We start from the raw sequence: 23,410 nt of genomic DNA, 5'->3' as shown, positions 1-23,410 counted from the left end.
TTGAGTCACCCCAAATCAGTATGTCAGCATCACACTAGAGGGCCAATCTCAAGTGATTCAGCAAAAGAAATGCACATTGGCCAGCACAAGTGATCTGCTCACGAGGCTGCCCTCTTGGAATTAGGTCTGGCCTACAGGGCCTCAGGATGATCTCATAGGCATGTCCAAAAGCTCATTAGGGCACCTAGTTGACCCCACATATGGGGTAGAGGGTGAGAGAATGCCCTGAAGGAGAGAAATTAGGGCTGGCACCTCTGTGGGTGCTAGTCTGGGCTCAGGGTTCCCCACCTGGATGGTACTGCTGGCCCAGTCACCAAAAAAGGGTTTAGAAAAATTTGAGGAAGGTACTCCAAAGCATGGGGGCCTCTAGGGGCAGAGTCTCAGTCAGGGGCCCTGCTACCATCTTCTAACAGAAGGCTACTACAGAGCTTCTGGGAATGATCATCATGCCAAGAACTTGCGGACAAGTTACAAAAGAACTTGCGGACAAGTTACAAAATTTCCCGTGTTGGAAAATCAGACAGCCCATAGTAAGAATGGTAGAGTCAAAGGAGCACTGGATGTGGAGTCAGAAAAGCTCAGCTGGAGTACTACTTACTGAGTGTGCTTTGTAAAGACAGCTAGCTTCTCAGAAGCTTAGGTCTTTCATCTTTAAAATGGGATTACAATAATTACAACACTGACCTTGTATAACTGTTGTGAAAATTAAAGAGCTAAACAGGCATGAAAATGCCCAGTAAACTGTGCTACACAGGTATTTAATGGTTCTTATTGTTCTTCTTCCTGTTTCCTTTAAACACTTATTTCATAAGGGAAGATAATAAAAATGGGTAATTGCACCCATTGTGTTATTACTGGATATTTTAAATGCCAATTCACCCCTTTTTGCCATCACCGACGGTTGAAGAGATTTAGTGGTACTGAGTTTGTGAGTGTTTTGCTGTGTTGAAGGCTTTAATGAACTTCAAGCTAAATATTCTGGGGTGGGAGGCGGCTCATAATTGGGGTAGAGATGGGAGGTGGGGAAAACATCATGAACATTGGGTTCCTCTGTTCACTTATGCCAAGACTGAGGGCACCCTAATGTGTCTGAATCTTTATGACTTGAAAATTGGGGAACTTGTTCTTGACATTTTTCCATATGAAAGAACAAGATTTTTTTAAAGGAGCAGGGGAATGGATCATCCTTGGTTGCTAATTTGAATACAAAGAAATGAAATCTGATTTCCATGTTTGCTTATGTACATATGAGGAAATATCAAGGATGTCCTTTGTAAAACTATCATCTCAAAATACAATTTCTATTCAAAGTCCACAGTGGGTAAATATTCTCAAATTCCTATAGCTGGCGCTTGTATGCTAGGCTAGCCCAAAGCATTGCTGTGAAACAGAGCTTCTTGTCTGTTGTGTTCTGTCACCTTTTTAACTGTTTTCCCTTTTGAGTCTCCTTTTTCAGAGACCAGTGATGTTCTTGCCAATACTGAGTGATAAAGTCTCCTCATGGCAGTGATTTTTACTATATACTATGGAGTAAAAAGAATCAAAACAGAGGGGTCCCATATTTATATATGATAGAAAAATATATGGAAAGATACGCAGCAGTGTTAAGCCACTTTGATCAACTATATCACAACTCTGCTACTACCTGGCTTCTATATATCCCATAGCTGAGAGTCCCAAATGGGAATTATTAGAAAAACGATTGCTGGAAGTAGGGTGAGAGAGGACAGCAAGGCCTAGCATAGGAGAGAAGACAGCAAGAGAGTCCACTAACTAGTCAGGGAATTCAAGATTCTAATGTTACACTAACTCTGCTACCAAAAACACTTGTAAACATGACTATAAAAGTATGTTTTGAGAAAGTACAAAGAGATAAGGCCCAGAAAAATGGAAAAACAGAAATCCATACCTCAAATTTCAACAAGGCAAAAAAAGATAAAGTCTAGAAATGCAACTGATAACCAGAATGCTTAAACTTCATGCTTGGAAAGATTCTAGAAATAATATAGGTTCGTGAACAGTTCAAGAGAAAGTAAGTCAACAGGAGCTAGGATGGGGTTATTGAGAACAACCAGAGAATCCTCATTTCCTTTTTAGATACCATTAGCTGAAAGCCACACATATAATGAGCCTAGATTACAACAACTTATTTAGTAAAGTCTCTCACGATAGCATTTTGGAGAAGACTGAGAAACCTGGAATTGATGATAGCCCTGCTGGATAGATGAGCCACTGTATCTAAACAATATTGATTAACAAAAATATGCCAACCTAATTGTCTTGTCTCCTTTCACCCTAGATCCCTAAATCATGCCCCACATCACCACCATAATTATCTTTCTAAATCAGAAGTCTGACCACAATCTACCTTTAAACATCTCAGTATGATATATAAGGCCCTTTGACATCAGTTCCCTGTCAACCTTTTCAGCTCAGTGCTGCCTCAATAGCCAATAAATGACACTGATGGTCTCCCGTGACCCTACCTGAAACTGTATTCTATAGCACAAATGAAAGGGAGAGAATAGAAAGGTATACAATCTGTATGCTAAAAAAATCTGGAAGCTGGGTAATAAGTAAAAATTGTTGGTAACAGGAATATTAATGCAGAATTTCTGCATACATCAGTAAGGTCACTGATGGAAACAAAGAAGCATACTTGGAAGACAGAACTAGAGCTCCTGTGTGGGTGTTCCAGGAAGGTAGATTTTTGACTTAATAATATAAAGAATGTTTGGACATATTAGACTTGCTAAATAACAAAAAAAGAGATTGTCTTAAAAATCATAAAGCTTAAGATTTCATGAAGAGTCGTCATGAATATCTTTTGGAACTTTCTGAATGTGATTCCCCATGCTGGGTTCCAGGGAAGATGAGGGTCCATTTAAGGACTCTTATAATTCTAATGGACTGCAGCTGTGCCCACAGCTGGCCCCTATAGTGGCAGCACAGCAAGCACCCATCCCCAAAAGAAGAAAAACATCTTTCTATTCCAGTGAAAAGGACAGCCCTATCGAGGCAGCGACTATCTGTAGTCCTTTAACAGTTACTTAAGAGTTAGTCCGGACTCAACAAACAGTGGAAACAGTGAGCATTTAAGATGTCACATGACACTTTGCTGGAGTTTATAAAGAGGGGTCTGGATTGCTGGGCGGGAGAATAATCTTTTGCCAAAACGTTCTGTGGAATGCCAAGATTGCAAACAGTACGTCAAGACTTAACGGACGGCTTTGCGTTAGGCAGTATTAGCTAATTCTGGAGCACATTCTGTAGGTCTTGTAGGAAAACAGCATAACACCTTTGGCATCATACTTGGTTCCCTTTCCACTTCTAAACTTTCTCATTTCTCAGAAACAAACTAAAGAGAGTGGAAGTAGCAATAAAAAATTCATCCTGACTCTAACGGCCAAAAGAATAAAATAAGATAATGTATACAAAATGGCTCTGAAATGTTAAAGCATTAAATGTGGGCAAAATAAGGTTATCACCATCACTATTAAAACAACTGAGTCACAGAGATTGGATTCCACTTGCTGAACAACTCAAGAGGTGCCTTGCAGAAGGCTCAAAGTTCTATTCGTCAAGTTCCCCTAACTTCTCAAGCAAGAATCCAAATAAACCAGCTGAGGCAGGAAAAATCTCTTCTCCCCTCAGAAAATTCTTGCTATTATCTGACTTTTGCCTCTGTACACCACTAATAAAAGCCAGTTTCCCCAGCAGAAATAGGGGACGACAAAGCATTTTGCTCTTTATTGTAACACCTTCTAACTCCCACCACCGTGGTCACAGCTATACCTCCTCCAAGGATTGAGCTCCGTCTTGTGCAGGCTTGCAACAAGCACTGCACACGTGTTTCCTCACTAGTAGCTACCACATACCTACGGCACTGCTGTTACTGTCCAGATTTCACAAATAAGAGCAATTTAGAAGAGGCAAAGTCAGGAAACAATCAAGGTCTATAACGGGCATAAAAGTAAAACTCTTCTGCATGAAATCTATATCCATCCATCTGCCATTCACATAACAATACCTATAGGAAAACTGACAAATGGCAGGAATTTTCAACCCAAAGACATGGATTCTCTCCAGTAAGTTTGTCTGGTTGAGATTTTAAAACAGACAAACATGAACACAAACGTGTTTCTAGTATGAAGAAAACACAAAATGGATATATGAACAATTCACAATTATGTCATAATCTCAGTTTCCATTAATTGTTTTTAAGCAGCTAAAATCTCCTTGAGGTAAAATAAATTAATGGAGAACTCTGGAGCGGGGAAAACCAAATCACTAAAATTTCAACAACCCTTGTCTTCTCTCTTAGAAACACTTAATGGACAACATGATGTAATTCTAGTCGTAACAGCTAACCTTTATTGGCCATGTATAACGTATCAGTCACCATGCTAAGCATTGTACTGTCATTATTTCATTTACTATAATACAAACACACTGTATTAACAAATATTATACGACACAAACTTATGACAAAAATGACTGAATTAAAAGTTAACATATGAAAAAAAAAAAGTTAACATATGATAAATTTCTATGATTCTGTAAATTCTCTGATATATAACACAAAATACATGTTTAAAAAAGGATCTGCTTATTTGCTTAAAGTATAATCCTCTTGTACTCTCTTAGCATAGTATCTATAAATTAATTGGCATGAACAAATTTGCTTTGAACCATCACTGGTATAAGAAAAGGGAGTAGAACCAGTATATCCAATAATTAATTTCCTTACGTTTTCCTAGTGAATAATCAATTTGCACTAATATAAATTACATTTTGAAGTTTACCATGCCCCATTTTTGTGTGGCTAGTGTCACCTTCAAATAAAGTAGCCTCAGTTAAATTTTAACATAATGAATTTTAGTTTCTGGGTGTGATGGTCAGTTTTATGTGTCTGCTTGGCTAGCCTCTAGGCCCTAGTTATGCAATAAAACACTAATCTAGGTATTGTTATGAAGGTATTTTTTTAGATGTGATTAACATTTACAGTCAATTTTTTTTTAACATCTTTATTGGAGTATAATTGCTTTACAATGGTGTGTTAGTTTCTGCTTTATAACAAAGTGAATCAGCTATACATATACATATATCCCCATATCTCCTCCCTCTTACATTTCCCTCCCACCCTCCCTATCCCACCCCTCTAGGTGGTCACAAAGCACCGAGCTGATCCATCTCCCTGTGCTATGCGGCTGCTTCCCACTAGCTAGCTATTTTACATTTGGTAGTGTATACATGTCCATGCCACTCTCTCACTTCGTCCCAGCTTACCCTTCCCCCTCCCCTCTGTGTCCTCAAGTCCATTCTCACATCTGCGTCTTTATTCCTGTCCTGCCCCTAGGTTCTTCAGAACCCTTTTTTTTTTAGATTCCAAATATATGTGTTAGCATACGGTATTTGTTTTTCTCTAACTACCTCACTCTGTATGACAGACTCTAGGTCCATCCACCTCACTACAAATAACTCAATTTTGTTTCTTTTTTTTTTTTTAAACATCTTTATTGGAGTATAATTGCTTTACAATGGTGTGTTAGTTTCTGCTTTATAACAAAGTGAATCAGCTATATGTATACATATATCCCCATATCTCCTCCCTCTTACATCTCCCTCCCATGCTCCCTATCCCACCCCTCTAGGTGGTCACAAAGCACCAAGCTGATCTATCTCCCTGTGCTATGTGGCTGCTTCTCACAAGCTATCTATTTTACATTTGGTAGTGTATATATTAGTCCATGCCACTCTCTCACTTCGTCCCAGCTTACCCTTTCCCCTCCCCACGTCCTCAAGTCCATTCTCTACATCTGCGTCTTTATTCCTGTCCTGCCCCAGGTTCTTCATAACCTTTTTTTTTTTTTTTTTTTAAGATTCCATATATATGTGTTAGCATACGGTATTTGTTTTTCTCTTTCTGACTTACCTCACTCTGTATGACAGACTCTAGGTCCATCCACGTCACTACAAATAACTCAATTTTGTTTCTTTTTATGGCTGAGTAATATTCCATTGTATATATGTGCCACATCTTCTTTATCCATTCATCTGTCGATGGACACTTAAGGTGCTTCCATGTCCTGGCTATTGTAAATAGAGCTGCAATGAACATTGTGGTACATGACTCTTTTTGAATTATGGTTTTCTCAGGGTATATGCCCAGTAGTGGGATTGCTGGGTTGTATGGTAGTTCTATTTTTAGTTTTTTAAGGAACCTCCATACTGTTCTCCATAGTGGCTGTATCAATTTACATTCCCACCAACAGTGCAAGAGGGTTCCCTTTTCTCCACACCCTCTCCAGCATTTATTGTTTGTAGATTTTTTGATGATGGCCATTCTGACTGGTGTGAGGTGATACCTCATTGTAGCTTTGATTCGCATTTCTCTAATGATTAGTGATGTTGAGAATCCTTTCATGTGTTTGTTGGCAATCTGTATATCTTCTTTGGAGAAATGTATATCTAGGTCTTCTGCCCACTTTTGGATTGGGTTGTTTGTTTTTTTGATATTGAGCTGCATGAGCTGCTTGTAAATTTTAGAGATTAATCCTTTGTCAGTTGCTTCATTTGCAAACATTTTCTCCCATTGTGAGTGTTGTCTTTTTGTCTTGTTTATGGTTTCCTTTGCTGTGCAGAAGCTTTTAAGTTTCATTAGGTCCCATTTGTTTATTTTTGTTTTTATTTCCATTTCTCTAGGAGGTGGGTCAATATAGTCAATTTTTAATACAATCAGCTGAAAGGCCTTAAGAGCAGAACTGAGATTTCCCTGAGAAAGAAGAAATTTCACCGGTGGACTGCTCATCCAATCCTAGAAGTAAGAACTCTGGAGACATCTTGACTCTACACTTCACCCCTGGCATCCAATCCATCACCACATCCTGTCCACTCATTTTCATCTCAACTGCCACTATCCTTGTCCAGGTCTTCATTAAATCTTGCAAAAGTGCATACCATCCTAACTGGTGCAATTGCTTCAGACTCCTCCATTAACTTATTGTACCCTCCCCTCCATACTTCAATTCACCATCTGTACAATCAGACCACCGCTTGTCGAAGTCCTGCTTTAACATCTCTAGTTGCCTCAAGGGAAAGGAGCCTATCTTACCATTTTTGTATTCACAAGTATTTATCAAAATATCAGACACACAATAAATGCTGGGTAAGTAGGAGTCGATCCCCCAGAACATAAGAAGCATAGATTGCTCTTAGTTAGGCAAAGTTTTGGGGGGCATTATAATTAAAGCCAGGTGAAACAGTCACTAGGCATCCTGCATTTCTTTTGGCTCATAGGATCTTTTTTTTAACAGCTTTATTGAGGTATAATTGAAATACAAAGAACTGCACATATAATAATATGGACAACTTGATGAATTTGGACATATGCAAACACTCATGATACCATCACGGCAATCAAGGTAATAGACACGTAACACACCTCCCAGAGTGTTTCCTTGTGTCCCTTTGTGGGAGTTTTTTGTCTTTTTTTTTTCCTTTGGTCATCAGGAAGTCTTAATTTCAGAGAATCAGTGAAATTTATGGAGCTTCTCCCTAGAAAAATTCATTTTACATAATTTCTGGGATTTCATGAACTTCCTAAAACCCACTCCTCCATGTATTCCCTTATGGTCCATGGATCCCAGGTTAATAACCTCTGAATAGAACCAAATATCACAGGTTCAAGTTTGATTTTAATCCCCTCTGGTTTGGGTCTCAGCTTCCTTTCCCTCATTTGGATCTTTTTTGCTCCATCATCCAAACAACCATATGACCTAGAAAGACTAGCTATAGTCATCACTAAAAGAGGACTTCACCTACAAGAATATTCAGTTCTCACAAAGAAGAATATTTCCAAGGACACTGTTGTTCTGTTGTCATTCACAATAGACCGCCCTGGATTGTAGGTATGTGTAACAACACTGAAATGATTGCCCTTTCACCTCTGAGGCCCCGTGTTTGCCTTTCGAGATAGCTATGAAGATGGGGAAATGGAAAAACTAGGGGACCGTAACTTAAGCTAAGTCACAAAGCAATTCATAGCACTGCATAAAAGGAGCCCATACCTCCTGACGTCCAATCCAAACAGTACTCTGAGACATAGCCACCCGTCCAGTAACCACCATGAAAAGTTTTCACATTAGGCTTATCCAAGCCCTTGTGGGAAGTCAGCTGAAAATAAATCTTTAGAGCTCAGAGAGCCAAGACACAAACAAATAGAAACATATTACTCATGGATATCAAAGACAAAACTCAGTTGAATATGAAAAGGAAAGACAAGAGAGAACTAGCAGAGGAAGCAGTAATTGCAAGGGGAACCAGTACTTCAGAAGTGGAGACAGAGCAAAAACCCGAGGAGGGCCACGATGAGCTGGGTCATGATATTTGAGGACATTATGTTTAGGCAGCAGAAAGTCTGAGAAAAATGCTTCTATTCCAAAATCATTTTTATCAAGACTCCACAAAATCTAATAAGAGAAAAGGAAGGAGAAGCTTAGGTTTCTGTCAGTCAATGAATCAAAAAAACAATTTTCTAGGAAACATTTCTATAAAATAGCTCACTAAAGCACCTGTCATACGGTCCTCATTCCTTACATAGTTGCCCAGAGCTGGGCCAAACACTCTTATTTTTTGTTCCAATTAAGAATTTTCAAGGGGGATAGAACAAAAACTACTTTGCCACATACGACAAAGAACTGTAATATAATCAAGAACAATGTAGAACTCCAAAGATCTCCCCATTTCTTTCAAATAATAGAATCTAAGACTTCACTCCTTAAGAATCTCTGTCAGTCACAAAGGAACTCCCAGATACCATGTTCCACAAGCACGCTCTGTATGACTTTAATCACAGCATTTCTCCTACCATACCGGAAGCACGTATCTCCATGTCTTTCATTGGAATGTAATCTTTAGGAGGGCAAATTCAGATCTCACTTGTTTTTAAATCCCCAGAGCTGATGTAGGGCCTCACTTGCGCTACCTGTGCTGATTGCTCAGCGAACCACAAATGCTAACCATCTGAGTCGTTTTCTTAGGTGGGAGATAATAAGCTATGCTTTTCAATGTCTGGCATCCAGTCCTTCTAATGCCACTGCAATTGAGGAAAGGCTGCCAAAAAGGTTAATTACAACAAACTAAGATGATCCTGACATCTACTGCTGTGCTCTTAGTTAGCACCAGAATTATTTAAAAGAAGCTCAAACAGAAAGGTACAGTATTTTAACTTAAGCAGTGCTTTAAAAAATTTTGCAGCTAATACAGTTTTCTCATTTCTAAAGTGGTCATTTGAATGTGTTCCTGACCATCTCACCTCAACAGGTCGCCCTCTTTAATCTCCATATCAACTCCCTCACTGCTTCCTTGCCTACATTTATGTTACTTATTTTCTGTCAATCTTTTTATTGTTGCTGGACTTCATCAAGACAATGTGGCTCTACGAGGACAGAGAATATGTCTGTCTTATGCACACTTGCATCCATGGGTCTTATCCAATGCATGACACACAGTAGGTGCTTAATAAATATTTGTTGAATGGAATAAATGAAATTACTTGAGATTGTATTTCTCAAGTAATTTACAGAAGAGTAGTTTGATGAGATGCTCTAGAGGAAAAAGAAGATTGTTTTGTTGGCCAAGTAATTTTGAACAATGCTTAATGTTATTTTCCCTCTGGAATATTGGTACATCCAAGGCTCTGAGAACTCTTGCAAGAAGGAAACCATTGAATATTTTTCAACTCAGCACTTCCCAAATTTATATAACAAAAAACTTTCTAAAAGAATTATCAGATAAGATCCTAAAGATAAGGATCTGATAAGGTTCTAAAGAACGTGCTTTGAGAAACACTGCTTTAAGGGCTAAAAAAGACACTGGGCTAGGCTCAGAGATGCGAATATTTATTTTTCTGTATTCACAAGGCTGAAAACAGTTTCTCCGTTATCTCCAGAAATGAACAGATGTTTTTTCTCACTAACTGTTTACTCTCATGGACAACCACCCCTACCCCTCCACTTTCCCACCCCCAAATGTGAATTCTCAATTCCTTTTTAAAAGCTCCAATCACCATGTAGCATCAAAATGTTCTCAAAAGCATAGCTGGTTTCATACTGTATCTACTTAAAATAGAAGCCTCCAGGAAACTGGTTTCAACTCCAAATCAGTATTATCAATCTGGGGTTAATGTGACTTTTTAAAATTTAAATTTAATTATTAGTTAACATCACTATTTTGAACCAAAATTGTTTGTTTTACAAAAGTATACCTAGCACCTTTCTTGAAATCCATTACCCTCAACTGAGACATCAAGACATTCAGGCAGGTAGTATGTCTCACCATCATTCTGAGGTGTAAAGTACGTAATTTGTCAGCAACAATTGTTAAAGTAGAAAACTTAATGTGACCCACTTAAAAAAAACACACACACTAGTGTCCTTTTAATGTCATCCCTGTAATAGCATCACCATTACTCAAATTCCAATATGATTTCCTAAAGGTGAGAGGAAGAAGGGGAGCTACCAGTACATCTTGAAATGATATATCTGTAATATGTGCCTATGACTGACATTCCATTGAGAGTTGGAATGATTTTTAATTTATTCCTGAGCAGGAAAAAAAGGAATGAAGGAAGGAAGGCAGGAAGGAAGGGAGGGAGGGAGGGAGGGGGGATGGAAAGAGGATTGTCAAAATCTGGGAAGGCCTCTGATTGTGTACCCCATTTGTATATGCCATATGCCACGTAGATGATGACAGAAAACAACTGATAGAAAAGTGAGCCTCACTAGCTCTTTTATACATGCTTTCATTCAGGGGAAAATGTATTTTTTCACATAGCTTTTTTAAGATTCCAACAACTGCACAAAGCAAGGTGAGCCTATGTTGTATTTAATGAAATTGTTTATAGTTTTGAGTACATATGGGGTGGTGGTGGCTCTGAACAGATTCCAAAGAATCATCAGTTCTACATGAAGAGAGTTGCATTAAATAAGCAGCTCTATTTTAGCCAGAAAGCTATATAAAGCTGTTCCCTAAGTAGGAAATATACATACGTGCTGCATTCACGTTATGCCTGCTTGGTTTAAAACAGCCCACATAGAGGTCACAAAAGTGAAAGTTATCAACCATGGTGGGTCAAAGGTGAATGTTTAACAAACATTTAACAAATCACACCCAAATTCTGGCATCTTTGTGGAAGTGTGAAATGGACGAAAGATTCATGTCATCTCTAACTTCTGGCCCAGCATTCTTTGCATTCACTTTTAAAAAGTCCATGTTGGTAGTAGGCCAGAGTTGAAGGAAACCTCCTTGTTTATGGCACTTCCAAGGTGAAAATGAAAAATTCTGATAAAGCTCACAGGCTTGAGGAAAATTTCAAGTGGCTTATTGCCTTAGTTTTCTCTTATTTCAACACTCATTATCAGACAGAATTGAAGGACAGATTCTGTCTTTTGCTCTGCAAGCTAAATTCTATTCTCACTGGAGACCATAGCTGGTGACTTGAGTATTTTGCTGCTCATTTATCTGTGTAGCCCACTATTTAATGGACTCAAGATCTGCAAAGCACATTCGATGGAAGAAGTCTGCATGTCACCTGATGGGATGTGTGGGTGTGCACGCATTAGACAAAGAGAAAAGTTACGCTCTGCATGCAGTGAGCCAAATTATCCCAATTCTTTTGCATAGAGTTTTGTTTTTCTTCTTCTTTCTTTTCATAGCTTGAATAATATTAAGCTGAGATTTCAGGTTCTTGGTTTTCAGTAGGATCCAACAGGTGTGGGAAAAGGGCCACATGCCCATGACCATCACTTATGAGATCTCTACCCCTCCTAATAAATATTTGTCTTATGGGTGAGGATGTCTTGTCACTGGCCATGATTTCACTGTAGGACTTCATAAAGCTGGCCATGTTAAGACCAAAATAATGTCATTTAGTGTCTAGGGGGAGGCTAAAAAGAGGATTAGAGGCAGGCAGGCAGGGTATATTAAACAAGTCCATGACTAACAGGGTGTGACAGAAAAGGGTTTTATTCTTTTCAACAAAACAATTCCCTAGGGCTGGGACCATTACTCCACAGTGCCTTTATCACCTTGGAATTTTTATGGTTATTTCTGATGAATTCACATTTTTGTAAAGGCTTTTTGAAATGATGCCAGTTTTCAATTTTTAATTAAAGTCGTAAATAATCTTAATTCTGCCTTAAAAGGGTTATTGTTTCTTACTTTTTTTTATTATTGCTGCCAGGAAATATTTCAAATACCAAGCCCTGATGTGAATAGCACTTAGAACCTCTCCCAGGTCTAGTAACAACATTGTACCATGTAAATACTACACACCGGTATACCAGCACAAGGTTTGAAAATGTGGATTGATTGATTTCAGGTTTATTAGCACTGCTTTTCCTGGGAGTGACATTTCCCCTTTTTATTGGATGGAGCAACTTTCATTATTTTAATTTCCACAAATTAGTCCATTACAGATCCACACAGGATTTTTTAAATCTTCAGATTAAAAGGACAGGTTAAAATTTGGAAAGTAAACACAGTAACTTGTCACTAAGGACTAAGCAATGAACGTCAGAACGTCAGCCAAATCCAATTCAACCACTTGCAGGAAAAAGAGTGAACGTCAAAAGCTAAATCACTTGAGAGATAATACCTCATTTTACATAAGACAAAATTAAGAGAATATTGTAATATTTGACATTAGATTATAATACTGCTCCTTGAAAGTATATCCTTGTTATCTGGATTGCCTGTTGAAGGCTGTCTGCAAATTGTTTATAAATTTGTATTCTGTAGGCTTAAGATCTGATTTTTAAATTAGTGCTTCAAAAATCTTTCACATAATCAAAACTACTCTTCCTTTATAAACAGGTTGAAACACACCGTGTTTGAACAACAGAAACCATTAGTAATTACTAAAAATATCCCATTATGTTTTCATACCTACTGTCAACCTAGGTTACCCTCTTAAGCTGAATATCATATTATTGCTTACTTGTCTACATGTGAGACTTACATTCTGTCGTGTCCGTGACAGTTGTTATTCTCTGTGAAGGTGCTCTTCAATCTTACGATAGATTGGCTATTACAGTAAAACCTCATACATTTCGGACAACTTGGAGGTGGAGAATGGTCAGATTTAGGGGGAAGAAACTCTCAGCAAGAAGGTTTATTTATTTATTTTTTAACAAACACAACTTATTACTTCAAGTTTATAAGACATACACGGATAATGACAAAAACCATTAGACAATGGTCCTCCTAAACAGTTAACAGTATGCAACAATGGTGTGTTATTTTAAGAATATTAAGCATCCTCCTTACAACTTTATGTATATTATTAATTCACTTAGCAGTTCCTTTGCTGTTTTAAAATACAGGAACAGGGCTTCCCTGGTGGCACAGTGGTTGAGAATCTGCCTGCTAATGCAGGGGACACGGGTTCGAGCCCTGGTCTGGGAAGATCCCACATGCCGCGGAGCAACTAGGCCCGTGAGCCACAACTACTGAGCCTGCGCGTCTGGAGCCTGTGCTCCGCAACAAGAGAGGCCACGATAGTGAGAGGCCCGCGCGCCGCAATGAAGAGTGGCCCCCGCTTGCCGCAACTAGAGAAAGCCTTAGCACAGAAACGAAGACCCAACGTAGCAATCAATCAATCAATCAATCAATAAATCTTTTAAAAAAAATAAAAAATAAAATAAAATAAAATAAAATACAGGAACATATCCAATCCATGTTGAATGATCATCTATTATCATCTCTTGATAATGATCATCTGTTATCAGTTTATTGGGATTCCAATTAAAGAGACCTAACTATATTTATAGAGAAAAAAATAATTTTAACAATTGACTTACAAGAGTGGGTTTGTATGCCATTAAGAATATCTATTTAAAAAAAAAGAATATCTATCAAATCCTTCTGACTGGCCATTTTTCTAACTCACAGCAAAGAGGTCAAATTGTTTCCATATATGAGCCCTCAACTGGCATTGTGCTAACACCTCTCAAGGAAGAAAAATCTCAAGTAACAAAAAGATTATAGAGCATTTCCCAACATAAAAGCGTTAAATCCCTATAAATCATAAAAGAATGAAAGATTCTAGTTAACTAGAAGCCATGGTGATCTGAAAACCACGGCCATAGGGTTTAATCACACCATGGGGTTCAATCACTTGAAATAAGCAGAGTCTTAAACCTCCCTTAAATTTGTTATGAAGGGCCCTTAAATGAATCAGGTACCCATCTGAACACAAATGAAACACTCAAAAAGCCAAGGTCAGGTCAACATATTTTCTGCCATGATCAGAAGATACTTTTTGGTCCAAAAATTTACAAACTCAGTTATTAGAAAATCCTTGAAAGGCAGTAAGCTCCTCGTTTCTCAAGGTGTTAAAGCACAGCACAGTCAACCACTTGCTGGAGATTTTATGAGGTCAGGAGAATAAGTCAGGTGGGTTGGCAGATTGATCTTTAACATTTCTTCCAAATCTGAGAGACACTATAATTTCTATGAACTTTGAGAGATGCACTAAGCCCTCATTGATGTCAAAGTAATTTTAGGTTCAATTCCTTTCTCAGACTTTCTTACGTAATACTTATTAAGGAACGTGTTTTTTTCTAAGCTTAAAGGGAAGAATGCTCTATACTTACCCTACCTGCTTCATCAGACGTAATTATTTTAGCCAATTGATATTTTATGAAAAAGCACTTATCTCCAGAAAGGGTTTTTGTTGTGCTGTTTTTCCCAATTCAATTTTCTTTAGCTATTTAGACTTAATTTTGTTACTTTCCAGTTTAGGTGACTTTCACTAATTTCCTCCAATTCCTATTATACAAACCCTCCCCAGAAATTCATATCTGGTTACATCAGTTATGAAAATCACAGCCTTGCTACTACTTCATGGACGACTTCTCTACTCAGAGTCTAAAACATGTTATACCTTGAGAAGTATGAGAATTACCAACGCCCCGCAGAAGCTCCCAGTACTGCAAGAGGAATTTAAATGTGCTTGTCCTGGCTGGATAAATTCTCTTTTAAAATTACCTTTTTCCTTGCTTGCTGATCTTTGGAAGAATGTGCCTTCACATGCTTTCTTAAGGAACTTGGGTCTGTGTAGCGTTTGGTGCATCCTGGAATTTGACAAGCATAAGGTTTCTAAATAAGAAAGAAAGAAAGAAACAGCTGTGGTTAAATCATAAAGGTAACTGGGGAAGGTTTACTCAAAGACTACCGACTTCAGAGCATGAACTGTTACCAACTGACTGATGTGAAATGCTATGTGATACTCATGCATTTTAATTAGAAAGCCCGGTAAGTTTGCATCAAGGCGAAGAGAAGAGTAAACTTTCAAGAAACAAAGAGATGGCTTATCTTTGAAGATTTTTAAGAGACTGCTACAGAATGCACTCTTACCACGAAACCTCCTGTGGCATTTTTCAATATGGAAATTATTAGTATCTTCAGTCATACTTACAGTTATGTTCCCCTGAAAACAATCTTTGGTACTGTCAGAAATTAGGAAACACATACTCTTAGAGTTCAGGTATAAAGAAGCTGTAGAAAAGTCCAGAAAAGACTGGGAATGTTTCAGAAGAAACCTGATTCAGAAAGAGAGAGGGAGAAAATTAAAAGGGAAAATTAGTGGAAAGTGAGTAAAAGACAGTAGGTTTCAAACAACAGACACATGAAAAATCAGCCAGAGAAACATTAATATTATTAGTAGTAGAGGAGTCCTGGTGTTAAGCCTGGGTTAGGTGAATAAGCCCTTGGTTGAGCATGATGAAAACACAAGTTTTGGCTACTCCAATTCCCCCATGAGCCTGAGAGATGTAAGGTGTGGAGCCTAAGGCAGATTCTAGAATCTTTTGTTTTTGTGTCCCTGGTGATTGGTAGATGCTAATTAGGAATGATGAATTAATGAATGAGAGCACTACACATTGATTCAAATTTTAGCAACTATTCCTACTGTAACAATGAAATTCAAACCAAAGGTTTGGGAATGCGGCTTTTAAGTTGTAGAATAAATAAAAACCTGCTTATCCTAAGAACGGAAAAAAATCACAAGATTACCGTGTTTATAAGATGTATTAACAGTCACTCATCTACTTAGTATCTCATCAGGTGACATATTAAAGCTATGCCTGCATGAGGTGAAATGTAAGGAAGAGAATTAAAACCCTGTCTCTACAATAGAATTCTTGCTTTAGAAACCTGCTATTCTGTTGACCCCACCCCCCCCAAAAAATCAGATTTTTTTCCCTACTGTTTATATTTTGCTCCTGTTTTCATGCACTTGCTTGTCATTTTGTAGGCCAACATATATGTGGATTATATTATTTGCCCTGCAGGAAGCCATATATGTGATTCACTTTTTTTGTTGCTACTGTTAACCATTTTTGATTCCAAGAACAAGGTAAAGTCATGAATATATAATTTAGTTTGATACTCCAAATTTGAATTCTAAGTTTGATTATCTGATGTGTTTGTTCATCGACTGACTGACTGATTGAATGAGTAAATCACCCAGCAGCTCTTTTGCTCCCATAACACGCTGGACACTGTGTTACATATCAGGGATCTAACAATGAACAATGGATGAACCAGCCTCTCAATATGTCACAGTTTCTGCAAAATGATGAGCCAATTATGGGCTGAAGTCACTTGCCAAGGAAGTTTCCATTAGGTAAACAAAGGTTTCCTTTAACCTGGGAATCTTTTCTGGGTTCACACAGCTTTCTTGCCCTAGTGTTCCCTATCCTGCCCTGGTGTTATGGGGGCAATTAGTCAACATCTTTATTGGCAGTCATGCTGTGACCACATAAGCTCATGTTTTGAGCATTAGAGATGTTGCATGTAAAAATCTTTGGGAATATTAACGTGTTATATAAATCGATGCCATAATTATCACAATGGTCACCATTACTTGGGTTAGAAAGATAAGAAATGGGTAATGTCATCTTGTATTTGATTTTGAGATATCACTCTCTCCCCTGCTATCAGCCACCTGGGATCAGTATGCCAAAAGGGCAACATCAGGGGATGGTCTAAGTGGTACTGGTATGCTGGTCATTTTAACTCAGATTACCTGAGCTTTAAATGGCATGTTACACTTCATCAAACTATATTCTTCATTATTTTCCATTTGTACTGTAAAACTATTTCCCCTGTTGAGATACTAAGATGCTAACAGAGAAATGAATTAATAACACTTTTCAGGGTTAGAATTATGAACTGAGTAATTTTTATGGGGAAATCATTTTCCTATAAGTAAAGAATCCATTTAATTGAAGAAATACTTTATCCAAAATTCTGACGGCATTAGCATAAGGGTACTTAATGAAAGGGAATGGGAACCTAAATTTAAATAATAAATTCTACAAGCAACTACAGTTTCCTTCTTTAAATAAATGTTTAATTTCTTAAAATTGTAAAAGATTTTAGAAGAACTTACCAATTTGTTAAATGCAATAAAAATTTAAACAGAAGGTAGTTTGGACTTCAAAGGAAAAATGATGGTTTTAAAAGATTTAATAGAGAAATAATTTAAAAAAATAAAAACAGCTAAGTTTTAAAAGCTACTGCATTGAACTTAATCATGAAATTATTATCTTAGGTAGCTTTCCTCAAAAGTTTTTAAAAGGGATATATATTTTTTAATTCAAAATGATTTTAGAAAATGCTCTTAGTTTGATTAGCTAAAATTAGCTCCAAGCAAAGAAGGGTATTGTAGAACCATAACACTTAGCCTTACAATAGTTCTTTCAAACTATAGATAACTAGCTAGAGAAGAAGCAATTTCTCAAGACAATCTTGTCTCATGAATGTTCATTCTTCCATGATAAAGTTTAATGACAAATTGGAAAATTTATTAGATTCTACCAAGACCATTTTAGACATACAAAATAGGGCATTTTAACATAATTCATTCTTTTTTTTCCTACTTCTACCTTTAAAAAATACTGCTATTCACCAAATTTATTCATTTAATATTCCATTCTTTTGGTCCTAAAATCACTGAATTCAATTCAGCTATAGCAGAAAGGGTCCATCTTACACCCATATTACTCTAATTATATTTCAGATATTTACTAGGCAAACCATCACATTTATATATATATCAGGAGGTAATTCTGTTTAGAAAGGTTATGTGACATATAGCTAAAATGACTTCTATCAATGTGACTAATAGAGACTAATATAAAATTTAATAAATATGTCAGCTATAACATCAGAAGAATCTTAAATATGTATGAGAAGGTGTGTAGAAATAACAGTATCTTTTAAAAATTCAAATTCTGGTGTAGTTTAATAATAGACATCAGAATGTTAACACTGAAAAAGTACTGTCATGAATACATTACTTGCAAGAACGTGGGATAAGAGATCTGTGATGTGTATAATACATTTATCCTGATGGCTTTGTTAAGTGAACTAAAATTACATATAATCTACCTGGCCTCATGTAAAGAAAATGGCATCAAAACCTGAGAAATGCAAAGGAAGACGATCAACATAATTTAGAAAATAAAAGACAGAGTCAAGGAAAGGGCATTAGCAAATGAACAGAATGTTTCAGCACTAAGAGAGTTAAGGTTTATGTCAATGGATATGTGGCTGTTAACACATAGGAAGCGTGATGAAACTGAACCCTTGGGAAAGATTTGCAGATTCTTTTTAGATCACTTAAAGGTGAAAATACCAGGTGGTTTCTAAAGCAAAAGGCTAGATTCACTTTCAAAAATCATGCCAGTCTCAAAGTTCTTATGTCAAGAAGAAAAGAACCAGGGTAAGAAAAAAAGTGCTTCTTATTTCTAACAATAGCGTATCTTATCTATCTTAGTATGTCTTGATATTTGAACACTTACTTCAATGTCCAATCTCTAGGAGTCATTCTCTGTACTAAAATCTACTATACGACAGCCCCTAAAGTGCCTTTGCTTTGTATACAGAGGTAACCAAGGAACCCCCTTTGTCCCAGGCAGCTGTAATATTTAGGATAACTTGTGACTACAGAAAAATGGAAAAGAAAGAACCAAACAGGGCCCCTTCTGGCTCTTTACCAGGTTTCACTGCTGCCCTTGGCACTCTCCCTATAACCTGCAGGTCATAAAGCAAACACCTTCACCGTCCCACTGTCAAACGGGCACTTCCGCACACCGGGGCTTGGGGCTGGAAGCTGGAAAGCTCCTGCCGTTCTTACAGTGTCCAGATGTGTCCTCTGGTGCTTGGCGCGGTCACTGGAGTTACTGAACGCCTTCTGACAGCCCGGATGCTGGCACAAATACGGCTTCTCGCCTGTGTGGCTCCGCAAATGAATCTTGAGATTTTCGAGCCTTGAGAAGGCCTTCTTGCAACCTTCAAACTGCAAAAAAGAAAACAATTTTTGGTTGTTGAGAAGGCCCTTGAATGTTTGGGGTTGGGGGACAGGAAAAATAAATGTCCTTAGTTTGTACTTAGCCTAAAACAAAAAAATAAAATGAAATACAAACAGTAACAATATTATTTCTAAAAAGATCCGTATGTTTATGTGAACTGCATTTTTCCACTGAATATACATGCCACTTTCCATACCAGATTTGGGTCCCAAACTGATTTCTGTGATTACTTATGTCAGAGAAAATTTGCTGTGAGCCATCTGGCTCAGTTAATAAAAATACAGTGATGCGTGCCTTAAAGGTTTGTTAAAAAATTAACACACTTTTCCATTTCCAAATTGGTCTAAATTGAAAGAATCAGGAAGGAAGAAACTTTTTACAACTAATAAACTAACAAAAAAAGAGTGATGTATGAGAAAAAAAAGTAAATAGAATATCCAAGAGTGAGAGATGAAAAGGACATGTGTCTGCTGAATCATTAAGATCATAAACTTTCTTAACTCTATCTTAAGTGGTTTTCAACTCCCAAGAGTGACCTTGTTAATATATAGGGTGATGCCAAGCCTAATGAGATAAAGTTTTTAACCTGCTTTTAAAAAGGAACTGGAAGACAATTCATTTAGTGCTAAATCATATTCCAAATAAAGTTATAGTTTTATTTCTATTTTTTTAGGAAATTTTGTTACCTGGTTCTTAAAGAGAAGAGCTGAAAATAAAAAGTTGAAGATCTCAAGAAATGCTTCATTAGTTTGTCAATAATATTTATTGATGGTAATATTTACTTACTGTCTTCTGTGGGCAAAATATCAGCTACTATTAGAGGGTCAAAGTGATTTCAATCCTTGAAGTGACAATCTAATAGAAAATGTGTTAGAGAAAGTCTATACATGAAGCATAAATGTGAGATGGGCATTTATCCTTTAACTCTCTCTTTGATGCTAAGCCCCAGAATGTTATGTCCTTTTGACAATTTTAATGCCATTAGAGTTCCCAATGCAAGGAAAACTGCAATTAAAATACTATCAGGGGGTTTCCCTTGTGGCGCAGTGGTTGAGAATCTGCCTGCCAGTGCAGGGGACACGGGTTCGAGCCCTGGTCTGGGAAGATCCCACATGCCGCGGAGCAACTAGGCCCATGAGCCACAACTACTGAGCCTGCGCGTCTGGAGCCTGTGCTCCCCAACAAGAGAGGCTGCGATAGTGAGAGGCCCGCGCACCGCGATGAAGAGTGGCCCCCGCTTGCCACAACTAGAGAAAGCCCTCGCACAGAAACAAAGACCCAACGCAGCCAAAAATAAATAAATAAATAAGTAAATTTTAAAAAACTATCAGGGACTTCCCTGGTGGTCCAGTGGTTAAGCCTCTGCGCTTCCAATGCAGTGGGTGCGGGTTTGATCCCTGGTTGGGGAACCGAGATCCCACATGCCGCGGGGCGTGGCCCAAAAAAAAAACCCCAAAACTATCAGAACAAAACATAATGTTTATTGCAATTAAGAAACCTCACTCCTTAGAGAGGAATGTGGGGCTGGTGGGGAGAACAGAAGTAAAGAAGGGTAAATTGAAGATGGTTTTTATTAAAAATTAGCAGGTATAACTTAAGCTTACTACAAGAAATGCTATAAAATTCCTTGGTTCTCTTACTTATTACAACAGATGAGTACAGTGTCCATGAAGGGATGACCCAGAGTTGGCCAGGTTTTGGCTATTTGAGTTTTCACCTTTAAGTAAAGGATGAACTAAGGAGGAAGAATAATCAAACATGTCACAACTCCATCTATTTAAGTTGTCCAGATTTTGCATGCTGGAGTATTTTAAGATATTTATGAAAGTTGCACTTATTTTTGATTGAGAGTTATACATGTTTCACAGACATATGTTGGTTTATTTCAATTTTGATATTTTGCTTAAAATAATTTTGGTGTTTTCCTGATTTCTATTTCACATAAAAACAAATTTAGCCCGAACAGAAGATGATTGCTGACGAAGAGTGAAAGGCATATAATGTTATATCGCTAGAGGGAGAGGGGAATTAAGTGGTTTATTTCTGCAGGTTTTCAAGTGGGTCTCAAATGTGAGAATAAAGGGGCTCAAAGATAACCCCCAATTCATGGCTAAGAGGCCTCTGCCAACCAAACCTCTGTTTTTAAGGTTCACTCTGAATGATAACTCAGTGCAAACTTCTGGAGCTCAGTTTATTTGTCTTAGAATCACCTGGTAGACCACACTTAAGTCTAAAATGAGCTGTGGTTTTGGACACATCAAGCCTGTAGCCTAGTTCCTAGCAAGGCTGTTTTGTAGGGTGGGCACCATTCTGGGGCCAGCTCCAGGGATGCATACCCAGACCTGAGTAGGCCCCAACACCCACTCCCTTCTATAGTCACCCTAGCTCTTGGTCAGAGAGAAGGCTGTGTTGTCTCAGCACCAACATGGGAGTGGAGAACCACTTTAGAATAGATTAATGAGGTTTCTGTGAGCACCAGACAGATAAGACCCCTGGATCTACCACAGAGTGATTAGAAGGGATCCCAAACATGTCCTAGAACTAATTCCAACTGCCCACTTCATCAGATGTAAACTGAATGTAGATTAGCATTTCTAAGGTCTCTCCAGTTAAATGTCCATGTAAATGTCCAGTTAAACTCAGCTAATTGCTAGTATTATTGTTAACAGAAGTAATGATCAAAGACCAAAGAGCTTGCTGCATTCCAAGCAAATCAGTGAAAAGTAGACTATAGCTCAGAACATCCTGACCATTTTTTAAAAATGGCAAAGATGGAGGAAAATATGAGCACCCAGACTGAAAATGACAACAAAAAGATTATCAGTAAAATCATGAAAATCCAACTGATCTCAGATGTTTCCTCTGTAACAAGAAAGGCCAGAAGACAAAAGTATTTGTAGTACTTGTACTAGCATTATACAATTTTCAGGAGAAAAGAGTAAGAGTGAAGGGATTTGACCACACTGAGTCATATGAATAAAGCCAAGAACAAGGCAACCCCATGTATTCAGGGGCTCATAATAAGCATCACCCACTCACTCTTATTGAAGAAATTCACTGGGAAGAAACCATGAACGCCAAACCAATAAAATCCAGCACCGAAGAACTGACAAATGGCTTCATGGGGGTGTGCCTAACACCCAACCCATCACAGGAGTATGCAGAGAATCACACCTGATTGAACGTGCCACACTAACAATTCTGCAAGAAGTGAAATTAGGTGCTGTTCATTTCTCTAAAGGCGTCTGGATGAAACTTGAAAGCAAATGATTTCATAATGAATCATTATCATTCATTATGGGAATAAACCTGTAATTCAACACAAGAATTTCCTCTCCCTCAGGCAATTTTACCCCAAGATTTATAAGTTCAATTAAATGCCAATGCATTAAAAATAAACTAACATTTAGGTAGAACTACACAAGAGTGTTACAAAATACAGCTAAACTGGATGTTTTGGGTGTTTGAGTAAATGGATGCTTTGTTTTCTACTTATATTTTTTCGTGTTTTCAAAATCTTTAATGAGTCTCACCTTGTAAAGGAACATCTAAACATAAAGGTAAGCCGGAACCATAGAAGGAGAGTTTCCTTGAATTTGACCACATACTTTCCCATCAAGATTCCTGAAGTGCAAAGTCTATCCTGAGATCTAAGGTCCAAATTGTCACCTGACTGCTTGTGTCATTGCCACGAACCAACCTCTACACAAAAATTGACCAATATCTTAGTCCCTGGTCATCCCCTTCCTTGACTGCCTGTAGAGCCAGGTACCTAAGGCCCAGTGACACACAGCTGGGTCATCAGGCCTGAAGTTGCCCATGGTTCAAACACAAGCCATATACAGGAAGATGAGAGAAAAACAACAAATAAACAGACTCTCAGAATCCAAGGGGGTAGCAGAAGGAGGAAAAGTGGAACAAAAAGAGAGACAAATGCAGAATGGTAATACGGGAGGGAGTGGTAGTGGGAAATGGGTCTGGTACACATTAGTAACTTTATCTAAATAGCATTCTTTTTTTCCCCCTGA

General features: G+C 37.8%; 1 protein-coding gene across 1 annotated transcript in view; it reads right to left on the bottom strand.

Annotated features, from left to right (window-relative positions):
- The window catches only part of GLIS3 (GLIS family zinc finger 3), a gene marked incomplete at its 5' end in the record, with an annotated part of 158,751 nt that overhangs the window by 89,327 nt on the left and 46,014 nt on the right, over positions 1-23,410 (bottom strand). Inside the window, 2 exons of the mRNA XM_082400631.1 lie at positions 15,052-15,162; positions 19,208-19,465. Of these exons, the coding sequence (XP_082256757.1) occupies positions 15,052-15,162; positions 19,208-19,465 (369 nt within the window). The remainder of the gene's footprint in view (positions 1-15,051; positions 15,163-19,207; positions 19,466-23,410) is intronic.

Source organism: Balaenoptera borealis (assembly GCF_965194805.1).
Source record: "Balaenoptera borealis genome assembly, chromosome: 8".
Lineage (NCBI taxonomy): Eukaryota > Metazoa > Chordata > Mammalia > Artiodactyla > Balaenopteridae > Balaenoptera > Balaenoptera borealis.
This window is presented reverse-complemented; position numbering and strand designations above follow the sequence as displayed.